At 40.2% G+C, this 27,726-nt stretch overlaps 1 protein-coding gene across 3 annotated transcripts in view; it reads left to right on the plus strand.

The window, feature by feature from the left end:
• The window catches only part of TMOD1 (tropomodulin 1), a 102,453-nt gene extending 83,646 nt beyond the window's left edge, over positions 1-18,807 (plus strand). For 2 of the 3 annotated variants that reach the window (XM_088461312.1, XM_088461313.1), the window contains exons 7-10: positions 2,215-2,322; positions 5,772-5,915; positions 8,717-8,861; positions 14,114-18,807. In XM_088461312.1, coding sequence (XP_088317438.1) covers positions 2,215-2,322; positions 5,772-5,915; positions 8,717-8,861; positions 14,114-14,178 — 462 coding nt within the window. In that variant the 3' untranslated portion in view covers positions 14,179-18,807. Of the gene's footprint in view, positions 1-2,214; positions 2,323-5,771; positions 5,916-8,716; positions 8,862-13,174; positions 13,240-14,113 lie in introns of all 3 variants that reach the window. The other variant, XM_088461314.1, reaches the window with a different exon arrangement.
• The last annotated feature ends 8,919 nt before the right edge of the window (positions 18,808-27,726 follow it).

Here is a 27,726-nt window from a genome sequence, read left to right on the forward strand (position 1 = left end):
CTCACGTGGCTAGTGCATAACCACAAGGGATTAATCACTTGTACCATCCAGCCTGAAATGTATCTTTTATTCCCCTGTACAGAAATATATAGAACCACACTTCAAACAACGCACACTTTATATATCACTGCCGCCAGAGAGGGTTAAACCAATGTGACCTGATGCTTACCAGACAGCATGTATCATATACCCAATCTAACACATTGCTGTTCAAGAGACAAAAGTATTATGTCCTGCTATCCAGTAGAAAAAGGATTAAATCACTAAACAGCAATGATTATTTAAACATGTCTTTTAGATTGTAAATCAGTTTATCCAGGGCCATCTTTACCTTCTGTTTCATGCTAGTGGTACAGTGAGTGTATTTTTTTTGTTTCATGGTCATTTAATTACAGTCATTTAATACAGTACTGCATAATATGTTGGCACTTTTGATGAATAAAGTATAATAATAATAATACATTTTGTAACTGTTTTAATGCATCAAATACATTAGATTGAAGGTACAGAGGTTATATATAAATATATAGAAATTGCATACTTTAAGACATTGGAAAAAGTAAAGAGGAAAGATTGAGGAAACATCAGAACTTTGACATAGGAACTGCTGCAGAGACAGTGCAGATAAACCTGATTATTATACATTCAAAATTATGCATGAAAATGTAAAGGAGAATTTAAATTTAATTGTTGATGTTTGGTATAAAAGTATAAATACAATATTAAAACGTCTTGGAAAAGAAAAAGACTCATAAGATCATTCATCATTCAGATGCACAGTGCTTCTCAGGCCCAGTCTATGGTTTTGGCAGCAGTGGTTCACACTACGTTCGGTGTTGGAGCATGTGGCACTAGATTCATGTATTATTTTTAATACATTTATTTTACTGAATGATTTATGTAAACCAAAAACTGAGCACAATTTACCGACTATTTACAGTGAAGCAATACTGACAAACAATTCATAATCAATAAATTGGGCTATTTATCAATTAGTTTCTGTCCTTGAAATATGCAGAAATGGCTGTTTACCCTTGTTTAAGGCAAAAGTATCATCACTATTTAAGATTAACGTATCAGGGGAGAGATCTCCTGTGTTCAGTACAAAATTGCTAACAGCAGTCACCCCCATAGAAAACTATGGCGATAGCATTACAGTTTGTTGAAGTTTAACACGCTCTGAAAAGCTAAGCTTGTCTCTGTTAGCTAACATTATCTTCAGATGGCATTAGATTGCTTTCCCTACGCTAAAAGCCCGGACTGCAATGCATCCTCTGGGCCGGAGCTCCTCCCCTCCCTCTTTGAAATGACTGTATATGCATGTGAGGCCAAGTGACTGCGTAGGGGAGCGGCCAGTCCGAACCCAACAATATAATGTTAGTGAAAGCTAGCAAGATAATCTTATTTCTTCGCTGGGACAGGATCTTATTGGTTGAGCTCTTGTGGCTAGGTCTCCATAGCAAATTGCTACTAAGCCTCATTTTTTATCAACTTGATTACTAAATATTATCAATAAGAGTTTACATTTAACTGGGCAAAATTCCAGTATTTACTAAATGTGCCATTTCATCATTCCTTTTATATGCAGAATGGTAAGGAATAGCTGTAATATACCCCAAAATAAAAATGTAAATAAGCTGCAAGTAGAGTACTTAGCTACATGATTAAAACATTCTAGTTTATTGGAAAGATGCTGAAAAAGCATACCTTATAAATAGGAGCAACAAAGATAAAACAACATAATGACGATGTTAATAGTAGAACCTGTTATCTGGTTTGGCATACTTATGAGTTCTTTGTCAGGGTTAATTATTGCCTCGCTCTATAACTAAAATGTAGGCATCCTGTGACTGTGACACATACTAAATTCAAGTCCACATGAATTTGGACAATTACAGTTTGTTTTACACATAAGGGTTCATTATTTCTGTGGTTTATAAGATTTGATACAGACAGCTTTTAAATGACTTTGTGCTTGCACCAGATCCATGGCATCTGCAATATATCATGTATATTATATGTGCTTTTTATTTGGTGTCAGATGCTTTTGCATTACTAAACTGGTTTATTTTTATTTATTTCGCTCAATTTGCAAATTAGTTATATATGTTTTCCTTTTCTACATTTTCCTCTTTATACCCTAAAAATTAAAGAATACAAACTATACATATTTGTATTTTATGTATGATGTTTACTTCTGTATTTAATTTCTAGAACATTCCTATTATAATGTTAAAAGCTTATGCTGAAGCAATGAAATCTAATACCCATGTGAAGAAGTTCAGCATTGTGGGAACAAGAAGCAATGACCCTGTTGCATTTGTAAGTTATGAAATGTAGTTGATATTTGCAATTAAGTGTTTAATGGTAATTGCAAAAAAATAAGGAATCACAAAAGTTGTATGACACGTTGCAATGATTACAGCACTTTTTTATTTTAGACCTTGGCCTTTTTAGACCATACCCATTTTAGGCCACACTCTTAAGACATCTTTGTACCTACCACTTGGCATGTGCCCAAAGAAAAAAAACACATTACTAACTTATTTATGCCCTCAATGGCCAGTATATTATGAGTTCTGAGAGAGAGACTATATTGTGGGAGTTACGGTGCACTCAGCATGCAGATACTAAAATAGATAAATAACTATGCAGTAGTCTAGTAATATAATACAATAAGAACAGATTTAATACACAACCAGTGGCGGCATTGGGGTCGGTGACACCCAGTGTGGCAATTAAACCCCATACGCGTGCAGCTGAAAAAAATGGCGTGGCCTCTCAGGGAGGTTGTGTGGCCTTGCTGCACACCCCCAGTTTCATCACTCTGGGGGCGTGTCCCGAGACTGTATCTGCACTGCCGGCTCCTCCTCAGTGACCGGGAGTCGGCCCGTACACTGTTATGTTACTTTGCAGTGCTCAGCTCCTTGTCACTGAGGAGGAGCCAGCGGTTCAGTGTCACCCCCTCGGAGGGTGTCACCCTGTGCTGTTTGCACCCCCCTGTAAAATTAATAGTAACCAGTTACTTTTAAGACTCAGTGTCCTAGATAGAGCCACAGTAACTTCAGAGACGAAATCTATCCTAGGATAAAACCCCCCAAAATGGGAAAAGATCCTGTAGAATAAGGGATGTTTGTTAATGTTATTATGGGGTTGTTAGAAGTTCCTGAATGATATTTTCAATGTAATACACAGCTTCTAAAAAGTTTTGCTCACCCACAAAGACATAGTGAAATATCAACCAGTTTGGAGGTTATTAAACAAAATAATATAAGTAGAACATATGTTCTGTAAGCAATAATAACCAATCAGTTATTAGCATTTAATAGTCTATGGGGTAAATTTACTATGCTCCTTGTTTGCCCGAGATTGCAATCACAGGAGTAATTTGCCATTAGTACAAACACACTAATTTACTCAGGCAGAATGGGTGTATTTTTTGTATTTTATAGGTGAACACAGCCGAATCTGAAGTTAAAATGCACCCGTAAATACAAATATAAATTAATACACCATCTTCTGAACACGGCAGTACTTTCCATAGACAGGAATACAACACAGGAATTTACCAAGAATTGTGACTATAATTACAGGTGTAATTTAAGCAAACAAGTTTCAAATCAACCCCATCCAGAGCAGCATATTTGGTGGAAATATTCACAGATCAGTGTGATCCGTGTATGTTTCTGCCTAAATTTTTTTTTAAATGACGTGGGGTTCCCCTCCCAGAGCATAACCAGCCCCGGGCTCCTGAGGCAGTCCTGGTTCTAAAAATACGGGTTTAAATAGACAATACATATTAGACTATCTGCGCAAAACCTTTCAGGGTAAGCAGTTAAATGTTCAGCAGCAGTATAAGCAACCTGGGTCCCTTCCCAGTTAACAGGATAAGAGCTAGAAAAGCTAGAGACTAAGCTATAGCTATGCCTATAACGCTAAAACATTTTAAGATTAGATAGAATGAAGATAATTAAAACAAAGACAGTATAAGTAAGAAAAGTAAAAAGAATTGAGAAAATTTCCCGCTCTGAATAAATGGCTAAAAAATATACGTATTTATTCTATAGCAAAGTATTAATAAAAATGTTTCACAAATAACAATAAATACCAGGTACCTGGAAATGTATAAACAACGATATATAATAAAAAGCACAATTGCAATCAGTGATAAAATAGCATATAATGTGTCTGTGTGTATATATTCACACAACACACAAGGTGCATCTGCTTGTGATGCAAACAATTAAGCCTGACTGGCTTAGATAATGTCCAGGGACCTGTATTCCGTTTAAAACAGAAAATAATATATATAAAAACTTCTGTCTGTTGCTACAATGTTAACCATTAGCCGAATGGCTGAAATATGTTCCATAAATAATAGGATCGGTTATTCCATTTATACGTGATGTTGCTCCGTCTCCTGTAATACGGAGTGAGGTGGTAAGACCTCGGGATGTAATGCCACAGCCAGGGTACCCTTTCACCAGGTCAAAGCATTAACACCCTAAGCTAGTCAGCCCAGCGCAATGAACTATATGCGACGGCCAGCATGCATATTACTAACTGAGGCTCTACTGTAAGATATTATTTCACTAATAATCTTGAGAGGCCTTTGTATTTCTTTGTTTCTCTTTTGTGTTTTTTTTATTTGAAAACAAGTAATTATTGCTGTCAATAGAAGTATTTATAAATGTAGTTGAATAGAATGGGAAGGATGGAGCTCCATAAATTCTCTTACAGGGTGCTAGTTGACCGGCCCTGAATGGACATGTTACAATGTAAGTCCTATGCACCTGTGACAGGTGCAAGTCTATCTACCAAATGTACACCCCACCCCAGGAGCAGCACACACAATAAAGGGTTCCCTCCCCTCTCCTGAGCACCCTAGCCTGAAGCCAGGGCTCTTCCCTGCACCCCTAACCGGTGGGTGCAGGGGTGATAGTGTCAATAATATATGGATACTATTGTTTTTTACAGTGGGACTACAGGTGCCAGCGTGCCTGCCCTTTGGTAACCCGAAGTAATTTGAAAGAAAAAATAACCCTTTTATTCTTTATTACACACAAGCAGCCTGCATGTATCTCACTGATATGTACATGCTGATTGTTTCTCACTGATGTGTGCAGGCTGCTTGTCCGGGAGTGTTAGGAAAACACGGGTAGGAACGATCACATACACCATCAAAAAACACGATCCTGACAAACACGGGAGCTTAGTGAATTCCCGAATTTCTTTAAAAAACAAAACAGGTGTATGATCGTTCCTACCACTTTTTAATCTCGGACATGCTCCATGTTATTTAATAAGCCCCGTAGTATAATACTTTAACTTGCCCCTTACTAGAGAACAATTTTGTATTGCTCTGGGAAAGGATAAATACAAATGTAATTCAAAAACACGTTTGAGTTCACACAGTTTAGGTCTCAATTTAGTATAATTTAAATTGGATAAGTGGTTTAGGACATTTCTGTCCATGTTTCTAAATTTGGGCTGGACAATGGATAGCATTTATGCTACAAATACATATTTCATTATCATATCCTATAAAAGTTGTGTAAGATATGCAAGTTCACCAGCTACCTGTACAAAAGGGCTTTGTGGGGTTTTTTGCAGCTTGTTTCTACAGTCTCCAAAAATGGTATTAGTGGGAATAGCACTGCTTAGTTAATTTGGCCCTTTCACGATGTAGTATAGGATGGTAATAATGTGATTGTTTTGTGCAACTGAAGTCAGCTGTGATTATTGTATCCAGGACTTTCTTTCTGTTCAAGGCTTTGGCGGACATGCTGAAGGTCAATGGTACACTGAAGAGCTTAAATGTGGAGTCTAATTTCATCAGTGGAGCAGGAATCTTGGCACTCGTTGAATCCCTCCAGAAAAATACATCACTGGTTGAGTTGAAGATAGACAATCAGGTATGATAATGACAGTTGTGCATGTCAGTACTGGATCATTTCATATATAATTAACTCACAAAAGAATGAGAAAACTTAGGGGGATTTCCAGGCTATGAGCCCTAATAACTACACGCAAGTAAGACTCACCATAAGGAGTTTAAATGTTTTCATGATTATCGTTTATTTGTGCCATAAAATCCGCAACACCAGACAGCGGGCAAGCAATTTACGTAAAAACAAATTAAACATCATAACAAATCATGCTAATACAAATTAGAAATAACATATGAGTACAAATATACATAAAACATAACACACAAATAAAATTTAAACATAAAAACACAAAAGTTACATTTGAGGTAGACAGGGTAGGTGTAGACATGAGACATACTGTAGGGTACTGCTCTTGAGGCAGAGACTTGATTGGACATGGCAGGTGGAGCAGGTAGAGGGAGTGTGTTCAAGGAGGGATAAGGCAGGCTATTATGAAGAGATGGGTTTGAGAGAGTACTTGAAAGATTGGAGGTTGTGTAATGCTGCGTTCACACTAGATGATGTGTGTACCCAGTGATGGCACGATATATCGAGCAGTCTGTACACACTGCACGATCTAGTGTACGATCCGCGGTGGAATGATATATCGTCCGATATATTGCTTAATGTGTATCCAGCTTGAAAGTTTGATTTGGTGGGGCAAGGTTTTTAATAGGTTCAGAGCAGTGGAGAAGATCTCTTTTAGGCGGTAGTGAGAAATGGTTATTAGAGAGGAGATGCCGCATAGGCCAAAGACGAACGGGGAGACCAAGCTGGGGTGTTTTTTGTGACCAGGTTAGAGATGATAAAGTAAAGGTGCAGGCGAGGGTTTTTTTAGGTGAGTAGCTTGAATTTAAATCTGGAGGGAATAGAGAGACAGTGAAGAGTTTTACAGAGTGGTGCAGCACATTTGGATTTGTGGTAAAAGAATATTAGTCCCACTGCTGCATTCAGATTAGATTGTGGAGGGGAAACATGAGTGAGGGGGAGGCCAGCTAGGAGGAGGTTGCAGTAGTCAAGGTTGGAGATAATGATAGACTGGACGGGGGTTTTGGTTTGTCTGAATGAGAAAGGGGCATAATCTGGCAATGCTACAAAGGAGGAGGTAACTAGACTGCATGAAGGACTGAATGTATGGAGTGAAGCTGATGACAAAGTTTATAAAGACACCAAGGCAGCGTGTGAGGAAACTAAGCAATATCATGATTTGTCATCTGTAAACTGTGAGGAAAATGAGGGCAGGAGAAGTAGATCTCATTGTCATCTGCATGGAGGTGGTAATAAAGGCCAAATGAGCATATGAGTTCCGGGAGAGAAATGGTGTAATAAGAGAAAAGCGGTGACCCAAGGACGGGGGGAGTCTGATTCAGGAGTAGAGATACACTGAAGGAGTGATCACAGAGGATACATGTTGGTAATTACATGGCTGTCCTTTGACTTAGGGCCGTATTCAATTAGTTTCGCACCCGCAATACTTTTTTCGCCTGCCGGACTTTTCGCCTACAACGTTTGTTTTGCATGCGGAAAAGTATCGGGCGAGCTCCCACTATTCGCCGTATTCAATTAGAAAGGAAGCGAAAACGGCACCTGGTGAAACTAAAACAGGCGAAAAGTCCTGTAAAAAATGGGGAACTCAGCCCCCCACTAACATTGGGGATCACTATAGATGCCCCCGATTAGCCCTAATGAAGGTATTTGGGGTACTTAAGTTGTGTCAATTGGTGCCAATTAGTGCATTAACACAAGTGGTGAAGAATAGCATTAAGCAGTATTTTTTTGTGAAAATAACTGCTCCCAGCAAATTTGGGGTACATGAAAATGGGGGCTAGCATATTTTTAAGTTGCTAAAGTGAAGTTTTAAAATACGTTAAAATTCTACCTGCCGCAAGCACCTGCAATCATAAAAACACCTGGGGCATACTTAGGGGCCCCCCAGAAGTCTATTTTGCTAGTTTTTAAGTTTGTCCCCCAACTTTGAACTTTTTTGCCCCCAAAATAAAAGTACTTTTTTGGGGTGTTCTAAAGTTTTTTTTAATTTTCTTTTTACACAGTTTAACTTTGGAGGACTGTCCCATGGGTGCAGGGGGGTTTCCCGAAGTCTGCATCCTAAAACCGCAATTCTGCACTTTTTTCAGCCTCCTATTCATAGGCAAAACTTTTTCGCCTATTACATCGCATTGACTTTTCGTGCACGCGAAATGTCTTAGGAAATCAACACGGCGGAAGCTTTCCGCCTGGCGAAATGATGTCTTCCGCGATACTTTTCCGCAGATTCAGACTTTACACGTCTAATTGAATTACGGCCCTAAATGTCCTACCTTCTTCAGTTTTGCTGACATAGAACATCCAGCTACAGCATCTCTAAGTCTTTCTTTATTCTACTTATTACGTAGCCATGGCTCTTTACATGCTGACCAAAACCACTTCTCCTACAGTAATGTGGCCGAATACGATCTGTCTGTTTGTGAGCTGTAACATAATGCTGTATCATGTTCTGCTGGGGTAGTAACTCATAGGGCTTCCATGTAAAACGTTGCCTTTTCCTTTTGAAGATTTATTCATTTATACACACAATACATTTTTGATTAATACATTAATGAGGAATTCACACAATTCAGCATTCTGTTATGGATTCAGGCTAAATTTTAAGATTTGTGTCCCTAGGTTTCAGCCAACCAACTAAGAATTCCAGTTTACAGAGGTCACTATTTGAAATAATTGATCTTTTTCACATCATATAAATCTGTTCAGAATTTTTCAAGTGAGGCTTTTTTTCTTTCCTTTAGAGTCAACCTCTTGGTAATAAAGTGGAAATGGAAATTGCAAATATGTTAGAAAAAAATTCATCACTTTTGAAATTTGGCTATCACTTCACTCAGCAAGGACCCCGACTGCGTGCATCTAACGCCATGATGAACAATAATGATCTCGGTGAGTTAAGGATGTATGTTGTCATATTTACATAACAGTACATCAAAGTGGACTTGGACGTATAATATTTACATCAAGCTTATGTGATGCAATTTCTTTTTCATTATAAGAATCTGATCTGCATGAGCTGATTCCCAAACATCGAGAATCCGTGCCCAGCAGTGCACTAGCGTGCACTTCTGAATCAGGCCCATGTTAGTTGTAGTAAGAACCAGTGGATCCTAGAATTATTACTGTTGCTATGTTTTGCAGTACCTTCTCAATCAAGGTGGTAGAAGAAAAATGTTGAGATTGAGATGAGCAAAATTGCAGCAGAATTTTCCAGTAATGCAGGCTTAGCATTCTGCTTTTGCTTTGTGGAAAGGCGTTCTTCACTATGGGATCAGTTTGGACTTGAACGCAAGTCAAAAATGTACTTACACCTACATTGCGTACACAGAGGAAAATGCACACCTATACCGCTGCACTGCTCTCATCTATATGCTTGGATTCATAGCGGTCATTATCAGTGCACACTTGCACCAGCCGTATACCTGGTGCCAGAGATCTCTGCCTACACACAATTCTGCAGTTCCATTAAGACAAAATATTTTCTGCAAAAGTTTTAAAAATATCTGCCAGAGCTAAATCAATATTGGGAGCAGGTTTTGGTGCATTAAGATTAAATATTACCAGTCTCCTCTTCAGAGGAAAGCTCACTGAGTGACAAAGGGTTCCAGTGAACTATAAATCCTCTTTGTATGTGTAAATTTCTAAACCATGTTCTCTGCATAGCGTTATCCCTCCTATTTGAGGATCATTACAAGATATTTCCTTATGCTTTCTTTTCCCAAGTATAAACATAATTATGGACAAAAGTTCTTTTAATGCAAAGAGCAAAAAAAAGAAAAAGACAAATATGTCTTTGTGGGGGCACTCTTATGCAGAAATAAGAAATGTGATGTATACAAAAGATTAATCAAGCATAATAAAACTTAACTTTTAATGAGCTCCTGTTTAAAACGAATTCCCATGAAGGAATAAAAATATAAATATATAAATTACAAATAGTAAGAGGTCAATAAATAAACATGAATCAATGAATATCACAGAGCATTTCTAAATGTATTAAATATCATGCTATATGTTAGGGTGACCTTAGGATCTAGAATGATATTAAGTGTACACAAGTGGTAAAGTTATACCAATAATACACTTCATGTGAAGAGCATAATCTATATCTCCCTCGGGGATATAACATGGAGTGTACACAAACGGCAAAATTATTTCAGTAATGAACCCTGAAGGAGGAAAAACAAAATTCATGTGGAAAATATAATATATCTCCTGCAGGGATGAAAACCCACTCCAAAATTAAGCATTGTATGTAATCATACAGCCTCCAATTATATTCACATATGGACAATAAATGACAGCAATACTGGCTGTTTAAGCAAAGGTCTTCCTTAATATAAAGGATATCAAAAGACATACAATTGTGATTAATGTTATTAGGCAATCAATGAGAGCCACCATATAATAAACACATATTTTCTAATATAAATGAACCTCTATTCTTAAAAAAATGTGTTTTTGAGCAAAATATAAATTGTATTGAAAAAATATACATGGATATATGTATCACGTGATGGAGGGAAAAAAGTCAGATCCAGGGAGATGAGAAGAAGAGGCTGACCAATTCTGCTTTCCCCTGTCTAAGGTTCAAACAGGGGATGAGGGAGAGGGAAGCGCTTGCCCTGGAGGAAACAACAGAAATGCTTCTGCTGTCTGGGGAATCCGCCATGTCTAAGTCCTGCTACCGCTAGGCATTGCAGGAGAAGTCAACGGCTTCCTCCCAGATGAGAGAGCACTATGAGGGAAAGAAAAGAGAGTACCTTAGCTAAGGTCCATGTGCATGGGGCTGCTGAAATGCTGGAGTGGTGTGTAGGATGTTGCTGCTAGCGGAGTGAGGACGCGCGTTTCGCTGGGAGGCTTGGTCACCTGATCATCAGTGTTGACTCTAGCTTCCTGCCTTTTACATTGCCTTCACCCAATCCAAGAGCTAGGCTTAGGATTGACTGCATCGTCATCCAATAGTCTGAGTGACTCAATTATAAACATAATTACACTGAGGTGCCAAAAGTCATGGGATAGCTGTATGTAAAGGTAATGGAAGGTGGCGTCACCGTACTGTGATGTCTTGGAAATTCCCAGACCTGTATCAGTTGTAATCTGACATTGAGCTAGGCTGCTCATGGCAAGGCAACGTGAATTACTGACGTGCTGGCATATCCAGCACGTCAGTACAACGTTCTTTAGCTTCCATGGGATATGGGAGCAGAAGGCCCACCAGAGTGCCTCTATTGACACTGAAACAGCGCCTCATCAGGGCTCGTTACGTCACTAATTGGACCCTGGAGGACTGGCAACATGTTGCCTGGTTTTATGAGTCATGGTTCCAGTTGTTTTGGGCCAATTGTAGGGCACAGGTGAGGTGCAGACCCAATAAGGCCATGGACTCCAGTTGTCAACAAGGCACAGTGCAGGCTGCTGGTGTTTTCATAATGGTGTGGGGTGTGTACATGGCATGGGTTGGGTCCACTGGTCCGCCTGAACACATCATTGACCGGTAACCACTACGTTGCATTGCTTGATGACCATTTGCAGTCCTTCATGAACCACAACGATGATTCCAGCAGGATAATGCACCATGTCATCGGTCCCAAGTTATCCAGAATTGGTTCAAGGGGCATTCTGAAGAGTTCTGGCGGATGACGTGGCCACCACGTTCGCATGGCTTGAACCCAATCGAGCACTTATGGGACATTGTGGAGAGGTCCATACGCACTCAAGATTCTGCACCTACACTTATCAGGGAGCTGTGGGAAGTCATCAAGATGGCATGGGTCAACATCCCTTCGGGGGTCTTCCGTCCAATTATGGAAGCGTTGCCACGTCAACCTGCTACGCTTCACCGGGGATGGGAGGGGGGGGGGTGTCCTACACGATACTAGGCATCTATCCCATGACTTATGACTTTTGGCGCTTCATTGTATAGTTTCCATACATAATTTTTAAGATAATAAGAACTCTCTGGAATCTCAAATAATCACGGTAACAAATCAAACAGCAAGAAAAAAGTAACATGCTTGAGGACATAATAGTCACTTGTCTGTGACTTTTAACAACATTTTGGGCCAGTGTCTGGTATAGTACAGTTTTTAACTTAGAGTTGGAAGCTTTACTATTTGCTTATTGAGGAAGAGAGCTAACTTATATTCTAATTGATACTGAAAAGTACATACTGGGACTTTCCTTTCAGATATGGTGCAGTGTGATTGTGTTGATGTTCTCTGCACTCTGTTGAAAAACTAAAATAATTAAAAAAAAAATCATTGTTAATGTTTGTCTTTTTCTGGGTTTTTTAAGCCCCAAGTTAACATTGTTTGCCCTATTGTGTGGTTAGTAGTATCCCAGTCACATACCAAAAAATAACTGTCCCAGGATATGAGAGAGGCACCACATCATTATGCTGCCCCCTGAGCAAGCTTGGGGCTATTTTATTAATCTGCCTCCCATGGCACAGGTCGGGTCAGTTGTATGAGGATTTGAGAACCTGCTATTGCTACAGACCTAGCTCTTGCATTATAACTTTTCACTTTAAAATAGTAATGCATTTCTTACAAAGATCTATAAAGATCTATACATCTTTAAATGCATTATAATACCTGCACCCTTTTCTATAGTAATAAGCATATAGAAGTATGCTTTGTTGAAGTTAGTATTTTATCTATACTCAACTGATATACTACTAATATACATTGAGGTGCAATAGCAACTATCAAGTACACGTTGCTTAAAAATGTGTAACAATCTCCGCAAACTTTCCAATGTTTTCACAAGTATTTGTGCCAAATTCCATTATCTCAACACATTCTTATCCTACATTTTCAATATTGCCTCTGAGCTATCCATGTAGGTGACATCAAGCTGAGATGTGGGATGGTCTTGGCAATGCAAATGACATCATCACAACCCCACTCACAGCTGTACAATGGGGAAGTGAGCGGATTTGGGAGGCTGGCCTACTCTCTAATTTTGGACAAGCCTTGAGAGTAGGAAAGTATGTATGTACATGTAGTCATAACATCATATTAAATATTGCCTAATGTGCAACTCACCGATACAAAATTGTCGTGACATCCAAACCGTTCAAATTTTTATCACATGTGTTTGTAATAGTAAGAAGTATGATTTGATCATATCATTTGTTGTATTTCTGTGGCTGTTTTTGTTCATAGCATAGACCCATCTAATCTGCTTCTTGTTTGCAGCTCGTATACATAGATCTGATGTCCCATGGCATAAGTTTTCAGCTCTGGACCTGGAGGATGCATAAGTATAGATACAATCTCTATACATTTCTCCTGGCAACACTTCTATGCCACAGGCAGGGCTCTAGTCTGCCACTTTCTGGCTCTGCACAGCACTTACTGTAATCTTGCTTTCACCCCAAAAATGGTTTCTTCTTCCTACTATCTATTGATGCTGTTTTTCTCTGCTTATATTAATTGTTTCCAGTTATTTGAATTAGCTTTTTTTCTACATATAATACATTGAGTGTAGTTTAACACTGATGATCTTGTTATTTTCCTAAGAGTGATAGGGGAATAAGCTGTTATGATACTGCAATTTATAGATTAACAAGAGTGAAAAGAATGATAAAAAATGAGATTGGGTAGTTGTGATTTCATTTTTTTACAATAGAGCAGAGTTTCCCAGACTCCACCATTACAGCCCAGGTTTTAAGGATATCCATCCTTGCGTCCAGAAGGTTAAATCAAATTGACTGAGTCATCTGTGCTCAAGTATGGATATCCTTAAAACCTGGACTGTAATAGCGGAGTTTGGGAACCTTTGCATTAGAGGGTATTTATAGGTTCACATTAGTAATGTAAATTATATTAAAAAGAAATAATATGTTTAATCTTCAAGCTGTACAACAGTAACGGTAGTTTCCAGACAACAACTCGGGGAATCATGTTGGTGTGAAGGGTATGTGAAGAACACATCATGCATAGTATACATGTTCCCACTTCTGAGTAGCCAAAGGCTAATAGACTCCTAGAAACATGTGGATACTTCAGCAGACTCATGTCTCCATGGAGGTGCAGAACACAAAGTCAAGGTTTTTCAGTTAGTTTCTACTTTGGATTTAGGATGTGCATTATATGTTACCTTCTAATTCAGATTGTATTTGTTTGCTTTACCAGTGAGAAAGAGAAGGCTGGCCGACTTGGATGGCCCAATTTTTCCGAGATGCCGCAGTGCAATTTAGAGCCGAGATGAAGAAAGCACCACCCAGCAGGACCCCTTCAAATGAGAGTTTGTGCCAGAGTGTGGAATACTTAATACAGAGATAGAGCCCAGCAACTGTGATACATACCTCAGTTCTGTATTGTGCCAGACGTTATACATCCAAATGGATCAACATCATCATCTATGAGCAGAAATCTACAACAGCCTTTGCAAATCCTGTTTCCAGATGAACCTGTCAGATATCGTGACATTTATTATGCTGTTGGTGTTTTGGGATCAATACACTGAATATATAATGTGTATATAAACAGTGTGTCAACGAAAAAAAGTCACTTAAAGGACACTTTCAAGAAATCCAAGGGATCCTTGTTTCCTTCAACAGGACAGCTAAGGAGACAAGGATCTGTGAAACGTTGACTAAACTTTTTGGGATTTCTTGAAGGTGTTCTTTGAGTGCCGTTTTTCCGTTGACGCATTGTTTATACCCAACCTTTTTGGACTATATATTTATATACACACACTAGAATGGTTAAATAAATAAGGTAACAAGACCTCTCATTGTATACATTTATTCAACTTGTACATATATCTACAGTATAATCAATAGTATGGCATTGGTGAACACATTTTCCTGTACCCCAGTTGCTCATGAACAATGTTGTGCACAGTACACATTGAGATGTTCAGTTTGTCAGCAATATAACTAACTCGAATGAGTCTGTCCTCCCAAATCAGACCTATAATGCGGCACAAATTGTCATCTGTGGTGGACATGCTTGGCCGGCCGGCTCGCTGCTCATCTTGAACGTCTGTCCTACTGTTATCAAAGGCAGTGCACCGACCCCAAACCTGTTTCCGTGATAGGACGTTATCACCGTACAACTTGACAAGTTGGCAATGACTTTCAGCTGCTGACGTGCCCTTTACACACAGAAATCTGATCACACTACGCACCTCAATGTCTGACTATGTTTCTGTCATCCCCGCCATCTTACACCTGATGGTGGGACAGTATGACTGATATGAGGTGCAGTCTAATGGCTGTGAGGGGAAGCAGTGGTCTACCTGCTCTGGCCTGGCAGGAAATTAAAATGAAATAGAGGATATTACACACGTGAGAGGTGTTGTTACCTTACTTATTGAACAACCCTCGTGTATATGTATGTGTGTGTATAGATATATATATATGTGTGTATACACACACATATATATATATTTATATATATATATATTAGGAACAGTGCCCTATACCACTACTATTCTCTCATTCATATATATATATATATATATTCCAACGTAGAGAGACAGTAATAAGGCTTAAGAGTCGGTAATGCAGATACATTAATAGTTATATAAAGAACTGTCATCACATTATTGAACATACTTTGGGCCAACTCTAAATCTTCAATCAGATTCGTCTCTGAGTCAGCATATACCTGTACATAGACCACATTTCCCTAACTTTATAGCTCTATGTACCCTGAGAACATTCAGTATGTCCCCCAATACCAGCTCCCTGTCCCACATTCCACATCTTTCCTGCCCTAATTTTCAAAATAATTTTACTGTGCTGCAAAAGAAGCTATTTTCTTCTAGTTTTCTCTCCAAGTGTAATCTGCAGCAATCTGGCATATAGAGTTGCCTTTAGTGAACTTTATTTCTTTTAGTCGCCAAGCATGTTTGCCTATTTTCCATTTTAAATATTTTCAAATCTGTCAGTTCATGGTTTTATTGTTCACATTTTCCAAATCGTGTAGTTTTCAATCTCTTTATTTTAATGTATAGAACCTGTACTAAAAGCTGCAGAGCTAGCCACGCCACATCTACTAGCATTACATTCTCTTGTTATTTATTCCTAGTTATGAAATGTATTTACCATTCATTTTAATTACATCAAAAGTTAAAAGCAGTATAGTATATTTCATTTTCAGACTTTAATGCACTCTGAAAAGCCTCCTTTTTACTAAAGCCTATGCATATCACATTTATATAGTGCTATTTATACTGGAATCTTTCCTCCTGTCTCTGCTATTCCCTGTTTCTACTAGCTTGTAGACTTTTACGAACAGACCCCTATGTAGCTGTTTCCTCACATGTGCACATATTTCGATACCTTATACATCCCAGATTTATGTATGCCCTGTTTTACCTGCCCCTTAGTACTGCAGTGCACTGTCACTCCTTACAGTCAGTGACAATAATATTAAATATGTTAGGGTTAGATTTACTTGCATTTAATTTGGTTGACAGTAAAAATCCTAAAAATGGATCTAATCAATATCTGAACACATTTGACTTGAGAATATTTTCAATAAGATTGACAATGCCATGTGTCTTAGATAGAATGTCTTGGGAAACATGATGATTTATGCAGTCATACACTATTTTATAATATAATAAACTACTGAGCCTATTGTGGCAGCCTTGTTCACTATTTCTCTCTCCATAACTAAATAGATCCATTGTACTGTGTCCTTTCACTGTAAAGTATTATCTGTATTCTCTAAATTAATAAAAATGCATTTGTTTCTGATGAACATGAGCTCCCCCTTCAGAAGTAAAGTTGCATATAATTTATAATAAGAAAGAAATGTAAAGAAACAGTTTAAACTACCGTGGGCACCAAAACGCATAACGGGAAAAATTTACTAAGCGGCGGGTTCTAAACTCCGGCAGTTTGGTGGAGGTTTGACGGCGGGTTCTAAAATGACACCAAAACAACTGACTAGTAATTTTAGCCCTAGCCCTGTTCTATTCTATAATATGTTTTCACGGCGGTTTTGTTGCGGTTTTGGCCTTAGTAAATCTGCAGATAGCAAAACCCCTACCAAACCACCAGGGTTTAGAACCCACCGCTTAGTTACTTTTGGCCAACAACTGCACATCTGTGACTAGGCCGAGACCTACATGTGTTTCCAACAAATTTGGGGCTTATTATAGGGATCAGTAATGCCTAGGACTGCAGTATTTAATTTCCTATCCTTCCCTTCTGTGTGTAATGTAACACTTTGAAATAAAAAAGAAATAACTCTGAATTAGTTGATGTAATAACACTTTTTCAGATACACATTACATTTGGGGAAAACTGAAAAAGAACATCTAGCATTAGGAAAAGTCTCAGTTAGTGATGTTGCTAATCTAGTTTGTAAAATATAGCATTGTCTCCTAATGTGACAAGTTTAAGCTTACCTGATGATGCAATCTAATGCTCCTGAGCAGGGTCATACTAAGATAAGAACTAGTCATAGGTAGACTATATAAAGCATTATTTCCTCCTTGTCTCCTTTTACACTGCTGCCATATTCACACATCTGTCCAAGGATGTCACTCATTCAGGTCAATCCAATTAGGTGCGAGTTCAGTCCTGTGAGCCGTTCTCACTGCAAACTCACATCACAAATTTTATTTTCAATCCAATTCCAAACTCACATTAATTTTTCAGAGGACAGTTGCATTTTTTTGTGCACACCCCCCTGAGTAGGTGAAAAGGTAGGGAAAATCTTTATTTTAAGGTAAAAATGTTGGTACACAGTGCAGAACCTCTGGTACGCTCATCACAATGAATAATCATGCACTTAGAGGGGTTTAACTAGCATAATTTGGCCAATAAAAATGTCAGTTTTCAAGCGAATTGCTCTAAAACGCTCAATAAAGGGTTAATTGATGTTGGACAGGTATGTGGAGGTGTTATTTAAGCATGTGCAGAGAGGGTTTGAACTTGCAGATGAGAGGTAAAAGTGCTTATTCTGACTTTTTACAAACATGTTTAAAACAATGCAAAATCACCGTACAAGCATTTTCCTGTACCCAAAATGCTAGAAAGGCTTTAATATGAGGAAAAACACTTGCTTGCTATCATTGCTCAAAAGTGCAAAAACAAACATTTTACACCTTTTAGCAACCTCAGGTACTTTCTTTATGGCCGCGTAACAGCCTTCTATATGGTCCTCCTATCACAGTTACCAATTTCTCTGGGTACAGGATAGCTTCCCCACTTTTTCATGCACTTCTCCCAGTTTGCTTTTTTGTACAAAATTTATGCAACCTTGCCACGAGTAGCGCAAATTGGATTGTGCGTTTCTTGGGTACGCGCATTATTTGCAAACTCGCACCTAATTGGATTGAGCTCATTGTTTCTCTTAATCTGGATGTGCTGAAAACGCCTCTGTTGGTAATATCAGAGCTGTGAGGTATGTTCAATTTAATACATTATATTAACTACTGTAAAATAACTGCTACCATAGATTTATTAAATTTCAATTAACTTTCAAATAGCTGCCCATTTCCATGATGTACAGCACAGTGAATTGCTCTCTTACAGTAAAGTAAATTATAGATCTGGCATTTACAGAAGTTCACAACATAAGCATATGTTATTTAGTTGGCCTAGCATTCCTTCTCGTATAGGCACATTGTGTCCTTAATGTAACAATACGTCCAAAAATTGCAAATGTTACCATTGCTAAGCAATTCCTAATTATTTATGCACATATTTTCATTTGCCAATCCTGTTATACATGTGCAGGAAATGTTCATTCTAGCACTACAGCTGCTTCTACTCACATACAGTAAGCTGAATTGCAGTGCTCGATGTACAGAATAAACTATGTATGATTGTGACACCCTCTTAAAAGGAAATAAAATACTACTGAGAAACTGAGTGTGTGTATACTCTATATATAGTGATGTGGGGACTTGGCAGTATTTGCAAGAACTCAGACACAAGTTTTGGTACTAAGGGTTTACAATAAAAACAGTCTGAAAATATTTCCTATGCATGTCCAGTACTTACTACGTTTTGTAGTTCCTGACTACAATGAGAAACCCATCTTTCCAGCTCACAAAATACAATTCACTTTACATCATAACATAGGAAAATTAACTGTTCTCAAGATCCACAATCCTAAACCCAGGTTTACTAATAGACACACGTGTAATGTGCTGTCATCCCTCCTAAATGCCAACTGCCCACTCCAGGTTGCCTTTTCTTATCAATTGTTACTAATACCCCTTTTCCACCAAAATTCCGGGTCTGACCCGGAGTTGGAACAGGCTTACTATCTGGATCAGAACCGGAATTTAGCCGGCGCCGACTAGGGAATATCCGCAGTCGGGTCTGCATAGACCCGGCTTTTCCGGCGTGAAAGTGGACGCTTGGAGATGACGTCATCTCCAAGCGCCACTGAAGCCGGACCAATCGGCCGGCATGCGGCTCACTCCAGGTCATCAAGACCCGGAGTGCGCTGTACACACAGCAAGGTTTCACGGGCTAAGCCCGTGTTAAACCCTGCTATTTACCTGGGTTGGATTGCCGGGTCACTCGACCCGGCGATCCAACCCTCACCCCTTTTACACCATGAAGCTGCCCGGGTTAACCCTGCAATAACCCGGGTTTTAGCTCCGGTGTAAAAGGGGTATAATACTCAACTCCAGGCTAAAGCATATGCCTTACAGCCTTAACCCAGGCGCTAATCTAATATGGTGACAGATTGCCTGATCGGTTTACTGTAGTAATTTCCATACTTAATATTAGACCTGGTAGTGGCTAAAGACAACACATTTAAAGTCATATTCTCTCACTATGGTGTTAAAGGGGTACTCATCATCTCTCTATAAAATAAAGGGCCTGATTCATTATGGATTGCAACTGCAAAAGTGTTTGCAGTAGGTCGATTGTTGCGTACTGCCCATGCGTATACTTCACAGTGCGAGAAGGCTGCACTGCGATTATGCAGAGCACTCTAAGCCATCGCAGAGTGAGTGACAGGTGGTCAGCATTTGGGGGAGGTGACGTGAGTGGTTGGAGAAATGTAGGTGTGTCTGTGTGTTGTAACACCGTTACATTTGCGTGCCTAAATTAGCCACTGCGACTGCATACGCAGCTTGAGTACTTTTATTATGGAGCTGCGATTGCAATAGTGATCTATAATGAATCAGGCCAAAGTCTCCAATTTAGGGGTCTGTCTATTCATTCAGGCTAATCTCTTGAACCGCTGGGCGGATTTTGGTGGGTTTTTCACAATTCTTTACAGCATTGGTCGAGGACGGTTTAGTTGTATGAACCATTCATCTGTGACAAAAGGGAGCCGAGCAGTGACAATTTGAATGAAGCAAGTCACAGAAAAAAAAATTTGCACCAAGCTGCTGTATAGGAGCTGGCCAGGGTGCCGAAACAGCAAGAGAACATCTGAAACTGAGGCTTGGAATGAAGCAAGTCAGAAAAAACTGATGTGTGAGTGACTGGCTGCTGCTACAGGGCTGAGGGCTACGCTCTGATTGGCTTTCTTAGACAGTGACAGACAGTCAGAGATAGCAATGTGCCCTGTTCTTAGCAGCAGCCTAGAGAATAGAGGGAGTCAGGGACTGAGTAGGATCATGTCTGAGGTAGAGAGTGAGAGGCAGCCTCCAACAAACCCATGAAGATTCACTGATGCAGACATAGTAGCCAGGGGGCATAGCTATCAGGAATTTAAAAAATAAAAAACAACCATTGGAACACGATCTAATGATTTCCCTTCAATGGAGGCAAACATCGGACCACCACCATCAAATGGTAAAAACACTACCATTGAAACAAAAACATTGATAGTAACCATAGGAGTCTGATGTCCATCCCTATGCTGAAACTGCAGGCAGACTCTGACCACCACTTCACCGTGAAGTGCTCCCTCACCAGCTTGATGTTGCTGCTCAGCCACACACCCTCTCTGAACAGGACTCACCTCTTATTGAAGTCATTGCTGTTCTTGGACGGGCACCATGGTGAGGAAGCTCAATAGAGAATAAAAGGTACATTGTGCAAAGAGGACATTGCTCATTGCCATGTTCGACAGCTGGGAAAGGGTGTGCATGGAGGCTGTGAATATATGGACAGGTGCCCCAGCCCAGGTGACATGCTGCTTATCATGCTTACGGTAGCTACAATACAAATCTCTCATCCATGATCCTCCTGTCCTTCCCAGCACATCCCAATGGCCAGACCCCAGCCAACTACAGGGTAGCAGCAGTGGGGGTTGTGGTGACACTGGTGAGATGCAGGGGGCAGGAGTGAGATGCAGGGGACTGTGGTGACATGGCGTAGATTGTTATGAGATGCAGGGGCTGTGCCGAGATTAAATTGCTCCTGTGCCATGGCAGTGCGAGTCATGGCAATACTGCCTATTTTATTATATACTGCCATAACAAGTACTAGCATTTCTGCCTCATGCAATCCAGTGAAAGGCATGGGTTTTCACACACAGTGGTGGATTCTGGCAGAAATTTGCAGGACTTCATTTATAGGAGCTAGCAGGTACTGTTTTTTACTATGAAGGCAGTTAATAATTCAGTTTGTTTTTTTTTAGATTGTAAGCTCTCGCGAACAGGAACATCATTCCTCGTGCTTTTTTTCTCCCTCACTTATGCAATCATCTCTCCATTGCCAATAACAGCACCAAACCTTTGGGTTCAGCCAGCGCTGCTTTTGTGGGTATAATGAGTGCATGGTCAGCAATGTTTATACAGCTTGTATCACAGGTTATGCAATGTTTTATACTATAAGTCTTTTGCATTATTTCTCTTCTGTTTGTACTGCTTCTGTTTACTGTGGACCACTGGTGACACTATATAAATAAAGGATAATAAGGCAGATCATATTGTCTATGTTAAAAAAGTAAAATTTAGTTGGGGCGGCCATTTCAGGCAGTCGCATCACCGGAGAGCACAGGACTGCTCGTTTGGCCCTGGTTGGCGGTCCCTGAGCAGTGGTGCCTCCTTGGTCTCTCCCGGTCCTTGCTACACCGGTGAGCGGTGGGGACCCGTGACTGCCCGCTACGGTGCCCACGTATACTTCGCGAGCTCCACGGCCCATACTCCTGACGCGGATCACGGGCTGTTCTGACCCCAAACCCCACTGAGGCTTTCTTCTAGGGATGACCATCGACCATCGATGATTCATAAACATCAATGGTTTATGGCCGATGTAAAATACTTTTACCATCGATGGAGAACTAGATGGTTTCCCTCCATTGATGGTAAAGCATAACCAAATGTTTTAGTTTTTTTTGCAAAGTGCCAGTACACGGAGCATAGCTCCACCCCTGGCACCATCAAAGCCCTGCCCCCAGGTTCTGATTAGCCAATGGGCCAGTCAAAGAACAGGGATGTTCATTGGTTGGTGAAACCATCAATGGTCATCAACTGCATAGTTGGTCACCATTGATGGCTACTTGCTGAATCACCATCAATTGATAACCATCTAAGGTAAAACCTCAGATGACATCCCTATTTTCTCCGATCAGGGCCTGCCAAGTGAGCGCCTCCTGCTGAAAAAGCACTGGGTCCTGCTTACAGCTGGCAGCTGTGGTCTCAGCACCATCCCACATTCATCTCCTTGCTTCCCTGGTGTCAAGACTACATCCTTTCCTTTCTCTTGGCTGAACAAACTCCACCCTCATGCCCAGCAGTGCAAGGCTGCTTCCTGGCTTTTTTATGCTGCTGCATAGGAGCCTTGGGAGATTCGGTGGATAACAGTACTTACCTGTCATACCTAATCTTTATCTGGCTTGTGGCTAATGAGAACATTTAAAGCTCCTTTATTGGGGGTTTTTCTACTGCTTCTCTGCTGCCCATGTGTGGCCACTGCTGTGTAATACTCCATGGAGTGTAAACTGCCTTACAATACGTTTTGTTGAATATTTCAAGTTTGAGACTGCCTATACCATCTACCACAGTGATGATACTTTCATTTTTCTATACGCTTTTTTTGTTTGCGGTTTATGCGACCCTTCATCACTTCCTCCGTATAATATTGCTACACTTAGTACAGTATACAGGTGGGTCTTGTATATAAACATGGCAACAGATAAACAAAAACCTCTCATGTCCAGTTTTTTGGGAAGACCACGTCCATGTCTTCATCAAGGTCTGGCCGTACTCTGCCATCAAATCAGCCCTCTGCCTTAATGTCTAGATCTTTACCCTTCATGTCTGGAGGAATAAGTCTCTGAGGACACCATTCCTTTAGTAGCATTAGAGTCAATTCATTTACTTCTGTCCTCCCTGAAAGCAGATATAAAGGCAGACTCCAAAATAGTGGAACTGAGCTCCCGCATGGATCACTTGGAACAGAAAATGGATGTGCTCGTCACACAATGACCTGATCTCTGCCCATGACACCCTCCAGGAGGAAATCACTTTTCTCAAAGATAAAGTGGCTGACCTGTAAGAAAGTTCTAGACGAAATTACATCAAAATCCGTGGTATTCCTGATTTAGTATCTAACGCTGACCTGTCTGAATTTGTTACCATGCTTTTCCACAAGCTGCTTCCCTCGGTATCTCCCAATGATCTACAGATACTTAGATTGCACAGATTGCCCAAATACTGACAAACTCTGGAATCTGCACCCCAGGACATTCTCCTAAGAGTCCATTTTCACCAGATTAAAGAAAAACTTCTTCGAGCAGTGATGCCATCATCCACCACTGCTGAACATTTTGTCGATCTTCAGATGTATGCTGATATTTCAACCTCCTCTTTAGCAAAATGTCACACTTTCCACCCCATCACAGTCGTGCTGTGGGCAGCTAATATACCATATCGATGGGGATACCCTACAAAGCTGCTTGTCAACCAAAACAGATCTCACCATGTTATCAACACAGTAGAAGCAAACATTTCCATCTTAAAAGACTGAGACCTGTCAGTGGTGACTCTTTTCGCCTCTTCTATAGTTCCTGCAATACGTAGAGAATGATCTATAGCGGAGACTTGACTTTTTTGGATCTTTCTGTGATTTTGTTCTCCAGCTCTTTTCATTCCTTCTCAGTTAGACCTCCCTGGGGCCTTTAAAATTTTTACTTAGAGCTCCCTTCCTTTGCAACATTTTGTGAATTAAGTGATGCTTCTGTCTCCTTGGTAACATCGACTTTGTTGCCCATGTTTCGGCGGAGCTCAAAGCAAGTATCAGTTTGTTTGTTTTTTCTTTCTAAATTGTTTTTAGATGTTTCTAGTATTATGACTGTCTATGCTATTATATTGCACTGTTGTTAGTTTTATGCTTGTTTTTATTTTATATGTACACCATAATGTTGTTCATTAGCAACAAAATTATGGTAGGTAGTTCTGACTTGTAGCCCCTCGGTAATGCCACTTTTTTTTATTATTTTGTAAGGCAAAAACTCTAGCTTCCTTATGGCTGCTATTTTGGTTGTCCCCCCATTTTTCCCCCTTTCACTCTTCTCCCTCACATGTTCTCAACCTCATCCAGAGACACCTTTAAATGCGATATTTATACTGATGATGTGCTCATTTTCCAGCACCCATCTGCATTTTCCTGATGCTACAGTTTCTTAGTATTAATGCCAAAGGATTAAATCTCCCTAATAAAGTCACCTGACCCTACATTCCTTTGCTTCTCAGAAAGCAGATATTGTTGTTACTCAGGAGATACAATTCTCAGCCCATGCCCCTCCTCAATTTAACGAGTCCTATCCCACATTTTACACCTCTTGTGGTCCTTTCAAACGTAAGAGTGTGGCAAGCCTGGTATGGGCTGGATACCCCTTATCCTTGAAAAAACGATTGCTAATAGGAATGGCAGATATTTTATGTAGTTTATTAGATTTTTTTTCTATATAGTTTATTAGATGTATAGAAACAAACATCAAAGTGAGACGGTATCTCAATAGATGCAAAATCCGACAAGAAACATTTAATTGTAAGAGGAGAAAATGGTATATAAACAGAAATACCAAGTGGCATCATACTTAATGATAAAAAATCAAATTGAAATAAAAAGTAAGAATAAAAAGCAACAATAGGCGCCATAACAAAGGTTCTTCAACAACGTAAAGATTTGGAAGGGTAGCGTCCTTATTATCGATGAAAACAGTAAGAGTAAACTTGCTGGGAGATGAAGTAGGAAAGCATGGATTTAAGAAAAATGGGGGAGAAGGTGAGGAGGGGAAGGAGGAATGGGGGTATGAGCATGCCGGGCGTTGAAACACAAAAGGGAGTCAAGAGTGTAATTATGGGTCACAGTACACTAAGAACGGGGAGGGTTAACACCTGGGAGGAGTACCAGGGAGACTATATTAAATTAAACTGTATTGTTCAGAAGACTAGTGGTGTACTCCATCTTAGATAAAAAACAGATTCTGTTCAGGAGTTCTGATGAGTTGGAGTGTCTGGCTTCATCCAATTATACGCCAACTGATATATCGTCGCACAGAAGGATCAGTTTGATAGTGTTTTTGAGTGTTTGGTCAACTGGGGCACACAGCAGTAGGTTGGCAGGGGATAGGGGCTGAGGTAGAGCTACAACTGTCGATATAAGGGAGCAGACCATGTTCTAGAATGGAATAATTTTTGGGACAGGATACATTTGATGAAGGCGCTCTGGGACTTCTACCATTTAGTAAAACTATATATGAGCTTTCTCGGATTGCCACACTAATAGAACATTTGGATATAGCTAGACGTATTGCTTCCCAAATATCATAGCCCAGTGGGTATCCCAAATCTGCCTCCCATGCAAGTTCATGGGTAGTAAGTGAGGGGCTCCAATGTCAAAATAGAGTGGTAAAGAAAGCATATAGTACCCCTGTTTGTAGGTCAGGATATGCAAAGCCTTTCTATAGGAGAAGCATTGGAAGGGCAGAGTAGATAGCGAGGAGGTAACAAAATGGTGAATTTGTAAATACTGGTAGTGGAAGGAGTTGGGGAGACCATTTGTTTCCTGGATGTCACCAAAAGACTGTGGGGCAAATGTGATGGAAGCAAGTGATACCTGCCACTAACCAGACAGATGCCATAGTTAGTGAAAGGGGAAAGAAGGATTGTTCCACAAAGGGGTCTGAGGAGATGGGTATGTGGATAGGGCAAATTTCTTATTAAGATTGTCCCAAATGGAGAGTGTCAGAACTACTGCTGGGATTGAGTGGGCGGCCCGAGGTCAACCATTCTACTTAAGCAAGAAGCATTATAGTACCGTAGGAGCATAGGTTACCCCGGGCCTCCATCAGATGATCATCAAGCTAAAGTATCTCGGTGTATGCTTGACTTTTTATAGTTCCAAATAAATTTACAATACAAGGATTGGAGTAGGATAAGCTTGAGTTGGTACTGCAACCGGGAGCGTCTGAAACAAGTACAGCAATTTAGGTAGAATGTTTATCTTAATGGCATTTATACACTAAACCCACAAAATACAATAAGTGCTCCATTGTAGAAGATCACATTCAATTGACTTAAACCAGGGGGAGTAATTAGCTTTGTATAGACGAACAAAAGTTTTTGGTGATATTGACCCCAAGATATTTCTTCCAAGTGAATTCAAAGTTCATTTTCAGGAGGTGAAGAGGAACAACATCAGATTTGCTATGGCTGATTTTGTAGCCTGGAAAATCTCCATATATACTGTAGATAGTTCACTAAATAGGTTAGGAAGAGAGGTGAGCGGTTTAGTCAATGTAAGAAGAACATCGGCGAATAGGGAAAGGGTTTATTGAGAGTCTCAAACAGCTACACTGGGGTTGATACGTATTCTTCTAGCCAGTGGCTCAATAATGAATGCAAAGATAAAGGGCATTCTTGTCAAGTCCCGTTGGTTATATGAAAGAGATCTGAGAGTAATCTCCCAGGAAGAACTGCAGCAGAAGGATTAAAGTAAAGGGCCTTGATGGCTTGTAAAAATTTACTCCGAAAACCAAATGTAGTAAGAGTTTGCATCATAAATCACCAAGAAACCCTATCAAAGGCCTTTGCGTTCAAAGCAAGCACAAGAGAAGAGAGTTGGTGAACATTTATATAGTGTATGTCACAACTCTCGGGTGGATACTGGATGCAAACCGTATTTAGGGATTGGCATGACCTATTCCTGAGGTGCGGAGTCTAATGTGCAGGCGGTATTCACCAGGGATTCTTGCAAGAAGGTATGGACTTGGCTGCGTCCGAAACATAGGTCACGGCCCTCAGAATAGGTTCCCCTATACAGGCGCTGGTGTGCTCTGGACGAAGCGGAGAGGATATAAGCATAGTCGGATACTTTATGTTGAGAAGGGGACGTGAACATTTGGGAACAGGTTAAGTATGTGTGAATGTATGGATGTAATAAATCTTTATTTTCACGGTGTGTGTGTGTTTTTTACACATTTCTTTATAGGTGAACTACACTTACCACTGGTACCTTAATGCTCCGCATGCGTGTACTTCTCCAAGTACCAGCATGCGGGGGAGGCTTGCTGGGACCTGGAGTTCTACTGTAAAGACAATGTTGTTCATTCTATTTTTAACACTACACCCTCAACCCACCACTCACCGCCCAGGGGTGGCGGAGATAGCCCCGGGCTATCAGCCTAGGACAGGGGTGCCCTGGAGAGGGGGACCACTTTATTGGGGGGTCCCCAACTCCCCTGGGCTGACTACTGGTCAGGGATGATGCTGTGGCTGGGAGGGCCTGGTAAAAGGGCACCCCTGGCTGTGGCAGTCCCCCGCTAGAAAGGGTCCATTGCTGGTTTTAAATATAAGGGGAATCTCACGCAAATTTTTTCTCCCTGCTGCCTGATGCTGGATCTTAAATTACTGT

This window comes from Taudactylus pleione, unplaced genomic scaffold, assembly GCF_031769625.1.
Source record: "Taudactylus pleione unplaced genomic scaffold, aTauple2 ptg001032l, whole genome shotgun sequence".
Taxonomy (NCBI): Eukaryota; Metazoa; Chordata; class Amphibia; order Anura; family Myobatrachidae; genus Taudactylus; species Taudactylus pleione.